Source organism: Bipolaris sorokiniana, assembly GCF_000338995.1.
Source record: "Bipolaris sorokiniana ND90Pr unplaced genomic scaffold COCSAscaffold_47, whole genome shotgun sequence".
Classification (NCBI taxonomy): Eukaryota; Fungi; Ascomycota; class Dothideomycetes; order Pleosporales; family Pleosporaceae; genus Bipolaris; species Bipolaris sorokiniana.
The window spans coordinates 1-5026 of NW_006911941.1; the positions used below are offsets into that span (position 1 = coordinate 1).

At 56.0% G+C, this 5026-nt stretch overlaps 2 protein-coding genes across 2 annotated transcripts; both read right to left on the reverse strand.

Moving 5' to 3' along the window:
• Positions 1-212: 212 nt before the first annotated feature.
• Positions 213-810, reverse strand: COCSADRAFT_303566 (uncharacterized protein). Its single transcript, XM_007707946.1, has 2 exons — positions 415-810; positions 213-307 (listed from the first exon to the last, which is right to left on the reverse strand). The coding sequence occupies exons 1-2, from the start codon at positions 721-723 to the stop codon at positions 242-244; spliced, it is 375 nt and encodes a 124-aa protein (XP_007706136.1). The 5' UTR covers positions 724-810; the 3' UTR covers positions 213-241.
• Positions 811-1079: 269 nt separating this feature from the next.
• On the reverse strand, positions 1080-2167 carry COCSADRAFT_42090 (uncharacterized protein; the record flags this gene model as incomplete). The annotated part of the gene is made up of 1 exon (XM_007707947.1): positions 1080-2167. A coding segment is annotated over one exon (315 nt), but the record flags the coding sequence as incomplete, so codon positions are not given.
• Between the last annotated feature and the right edge of the window lie 2859 nt (positions 2168-5026).

Below are 5026 nucleotides of genomic sequence, written 5' to 3' on the forward strand. Positions count from 1 at the left end.
GGAAGCCGATTATGCAAGCGAGTGTACTCTCGTACGATAGAGAGATAGGGAGCGAGTGTATCTCACATTGAATTAAAGCGACTGTACAAATCATAGAAGCGGCTAGCGACTGTACCGTCAACGGAAGACCGATTGCGCCGTTGTGTGGATGAGTTTGCGATCTGGACGCGTGAGAGAGATGGCCATCTCGACCCCCGAACGCGACCGCGACCGCGAAGCGACATCCCTGCCAGCCGAGCTACTAGCACCACTGAAGAGACGCGCAAGGAACACCACCGAGCAAAACGAACACTACCGCAGGCGACCGCTACAGCTAGACCTATCAGCCGACGACTCCGATACCATCCAGATCGACAGCAGCCAACCTATCCGTCAAGCCAGGAAGAGCACCGCCACCAACAAAGACCTACTTACCGCGTTAACTAAGATCATCCAGCAGCAGAATGAAACAATCCAGAACCTCGAACGCGAGACTAGAGAGATCAGAAAGAACCAGCAAGCGATTATCGACCATAACGCGAAACTTATTGATGAGATTGTTGAGCTAAAGACACGCGTCGATGACCTCGTGGCAGCAACAGCTGGTACGCGTACCTGGGCCGAGGTAGTGTCCACAGGCGCACCCGCAGGACTAAACGCCACAGCCGCGCCGCTAGCAAGCCAGCAGCACACTATCAGAACTAACCTCGCCTCTATCGACGTGCCCAGCGTCACGGTGGACATTTCTAGGGCAGATGGCGAAAATGGCAGATTGTCAGCAGGAGCGGTCAGAGCAGCCGTGGAAAAAGAGATGCGCACAATGGAGAACCGAGAAAACTGGCGATGCCGGGCGGTCACCGTCGACCATGCGACCCAGAGCCGGATCAGGATCGCGTGCAGAGACGAAGACGAGCACCAGCTAGTCAAGAGAGCAGCAGAGAAGATTGGCGCAGGCTCGCGCGTGCTGCGCGATGAACTCTACCCAGTCAAGATTGACAATGTCAAGAGAACAGCAGTGTTGGACGAGAAAAATGAGATTAGAGCGGGAGCAGCAGAAGCTTTTGGCGAGGAGAATGGAACGACAGTCGCCAAGATTGCGTGGCTTAGCAAGAGAGACATCCCTAAGGCGTACGGCTCTATGGTGGTGTACGTGACCAAGAAAAGTGACGCAAGGAGGCTCATTGCAGAAGGCTTCTTCCATGCGGGCGGAGAGTCCGGCACAACAAGCGCATTTGAGCAGCGACCACGACCAGGGCAGTGCTACAACTGCCAGGAGCTCGGCCACAAAGCATATCAGTGTCGAAAGACGCAGAAATGCGGGAGATGCGCGAAAGACGGCCACCACCACAAGAGCTGCAGCGAAGCAGTGATAAAGTGCGTGCTGTGCGGAGGACCGCACGAGTCGTTTAGCAGAAACTGTCGGATGCTATACCCGCCTCAACATGAATAGAGCATTCCACGTAATCCAGCTTAATGTTAGAAAGCAAGGCGAAGTACACGATAGTTTGATGAACGACGAAGAGCTGCAAGACGTGTCGGTGGTAGCTGTCCAGGAGCCACATGCACGGAGGATCCAGGGTCGGCTGCTGACGACGCCCATGCTCCACCACAAGTGGACCAAGATGGTGCCATCGACCTGGCGAGAAGGAAGATGGCCGATACGGAGCATGTTGTGGGTGAACAGAGAGATAGAGGCGGAACAGGTGCGGGTAGAGTCGCCGGACTTGACAGCAGCGATTATCCGGCTACACGAGCGTCGGGTGTTGGTGGTGTCGGTGTATATACCAGGAGGAGACTCGCATGCGTTGCGAGATGCATGTAAAAAGATAGACAGAGTGATTGTGGAGGTAAGACGAAGGGCCGGCACGATAGTAGATGTGGTGCTGGCTGGAGACTTCAATCAGCACGACCAGCTGTGGGGAGGAGAGGATGTGACGCTGGTCAGACAGGGCGAGGCAGACCCGATCATCGATCTGATGACGGAACACGCGCTCAGCAGCCTGCTCCCGCGCGGCACCAAGACATGGCAGTGCGGAGAGTACGAGACGACAATTGACCTAGTGCTAGCGTCAAAAGAGCTGGCAGACACGGTGCTGAGATGCGCCGCCCACGACACCGAGCACGGCTCTGACCACCGAATGATCGAGACAGTCTTTGATAGCTCCGTGCCAGTGGCGCAGCAGCAAGAGCGGCTTCTACTCAAGAACGCACCGTGGAAAGCAATCAATGACAGGATCGCCAGAACGCTCAGCGTGACTCCGCCAGCAGGCACGACGCAGCAGAGGACCGACATACTAATGACGGCGGTGCTGGAGGCGGTGCACGCACTAACCCCCAGGGCTAAGCCGTCACCATACGCAAAGAGGTGGTGGACCCAGGATCTGACACAGCTACGCCGCATCTACACGCACTGGAGGAACCAAGCGAGAGCCGCGAGACGGTCAGGTGTTGCCAGGCCGGACCTAGAGGAGACGGCAAAAGGAGCGTCGAAGCAGTACCATGACGCCATTCGACAGCAGAAGAGAAAACACTGGGATGACTTCCTGGCGGACAATGACAACATCTGGAACGCGGCCAAGTACCTGAAGGCTGGCAACGAGGCGTTTGGGACAGTCCCAGCACTTCGCAGAACGGACGGGACAACTACGAGCGACTTTGAAGAACAAGCTGAGGAGTTGCTTAGCACCTTCTTCCCTCCGCTCCCCAGCAGCATCGACGACGAGGGAGCCAGACCACAGAGAGCACCCGTGGAAATGCCGATCATCACGCTCGAGGAGGTGGAAAGGCAGTTGCACGCCGCCAAGTCATGGAAAGCACCTGGAGACGACGGATTGCCGGTCATAGTGTGGAAGCAGGTCTGGCCAGTAGTGAAAGACCACGTGCTTGCGCTATTCCGACAGTCGCTAGAGGAGGGAGTGCTGCCTAGCCAATGGAGACACGCCAGGATTATACCGCTCAAGAAGCCATGCAAGGAAGACTACACTATCGCAAAAGCATGGAGGCCGATCTCACTGTTAGCCACTCTAGGCAAAGTGCTAGAGTCTGTGGTGGCAGAGAGGATTTCGCACATGGTAGAGACACACGGGCTTCTACCCACCAACCACTTTGGAGCACGCAAGCAGCGATCGGCCGAGCAAGCACTAGTGCTGCTACAAGAACAAATTTATACTGCGTGGCGAGGCCGCCGGACAGTCAGCTTGATCAGTTTCGATGTCAAGGGAGCGTACAATGGGGTGTGTAAGGAAAGACTGCTGCAGAGGATGAAAGCACGAGGCATACCGCAGAAGCTGCTGAAGTGGGTAGAGGCATTCTGCTCAGAGCGCACTGCATCGATCCAGGTCAACGGACAGGCGTCTAAGGCCCAAGAACTGCCACAAGCAGGTCTGCCGCAAGGGTCGCCGCTATCGCCAATTCTGTTTCTCTTCTTCAACGCCGATCTCGTGCAGCGACCTATCGACACGTATGGAGGCGCGATCGCGTTCGTTGACGACTTCACGGCGTGGGTCACAGGCCCGACGGCGCAAAGCAATAGAGAGGGCATCAACGCCATTATCCAAGACGCACTGGACTGGGAGCGGAGAAGCGGAGCGACGTTTGAAGCAGAAAAGACGGCCGTCATCCACTTTACTCGCAGGGCGTATAAGAGTGCCACTGAGCCCTTTGTAATCAAGGGGCAAAGTGTGTCGCCCAAGGACCATGTCAAGATACTCGGCGTGCTCATGGACGCCAGGCTCAAGTACCACAAGCACATTGCAAGAGCAGCCGCAAAGGGACTGGAAGCAGTGTTGGAGCTCAGGAGGCTGCGAGGGCTCTCACCCACAGTGGTACGACAGCTGTTTACGGCGACAGTCGCGCCGACAGTGGACTACGCGTCGAACGTGTGGATGCATGCCTGTAAAGACAAGCTAGTGAGACCTATTAACAGGGTGCAAAGAATAGGTGCACGAGCGATCGTAGGGACGTTTAGCACGGTAGCAACATGGGTGGCAGAGGCTGAGGCGCACATCCCAAGTGCACAAGAGCGGTTCTGGAAGCGGGCAGTCAAGCTGTGGACCGACATCCACGCACTGCCTGAGACGAACCCACTGCGGAGAAACACATCGCGGATGCGAAAGTTCAGAAGGCAGTACCGTTCACCGCTGTTCCAGGTGGCAGAAGCGCTCAAGGACATAGAAATGGAGCAGATGGAGACGATCCGGCCATGCGTCCTGGCACCATGGGAGAAGAGAGTGCAGACCGTAGTCGAGAACGCGGCACAGAAACTCGAGGGGAACTGGGCGGTACGCATCGCCGTAAGCAGCTCGTCGCGGAACGGAGTAGTCGGAATGGGAGGCGCGAGCAACATACAGAACAAGGAAAAACAATCTTTCTCCGTCACCTTGGGCAAGAGAGAGGAACAGAACCCTTATGCGGCAGAGCTGGCAGCAATGGCCGAGGCGCTGAGCAGACTGCCGAAGCTGAGGTATCGCAGCATCGCACTCATAACAAGAAACAAGGCTGCTGTGCTCACACTTAGGCAACCGCGGCAGCAGTCTGGGCAAAGCTACATTAGCGAGTTCTACAAGACTGTGCAGACACTAAGAAGAGATGGCAACACAGTGACAGTACTATGGCTACCTGCAAGCGAAGAGTGCGAGCTCGCAAGCCTCGCCAAGCAAGAGGCGAAGATGGCAACTAGACTGACTGCTAGGGTACAGACACAGCTTCCTAGAATGCGATCAACGACGCACAATATTGCACGTAAGCAAGGCATAGCCAAGAAGGTGCCAGCAGACGTGGGAGCATACTCTAAACGAATCGACACGGCACTGCCAGGAAAGCATGCGCGGCAACTCTACGACGGGCTTTCGCGGAAAGAGAGCAGCGTGCTTGCCCAGCTTAGAACAGGCATGGCGCAGCTGAACACGTATCGGCACCGAATTAAAGCGTCAACGACAGACCAATGCGAATGCGGACAGGCAGCAGAGACGGTAGAGCACTTTCTATTCCGTTGCCGAAAATGGACGACACAGCGGATAGAAATGCTGCAGTGCACGCAGATGAATAG

Coding starts and splice junctions, on each gene's coding strand:
- COCSADRAFT_303566 (XM_007707946.1), bottom strand. CDS start 723: ATGTCCACCGTGACGCTGGGCACGTCGATAGAGGCGAGGTTAGTTCTG. Junction 308..414: donor GGATGATCTTAGTTAACGCG/GTAAGTAGGTCT, acceptor GTCTAGCTGTAG/CGGTCGCCTGCGGTAGTGTT.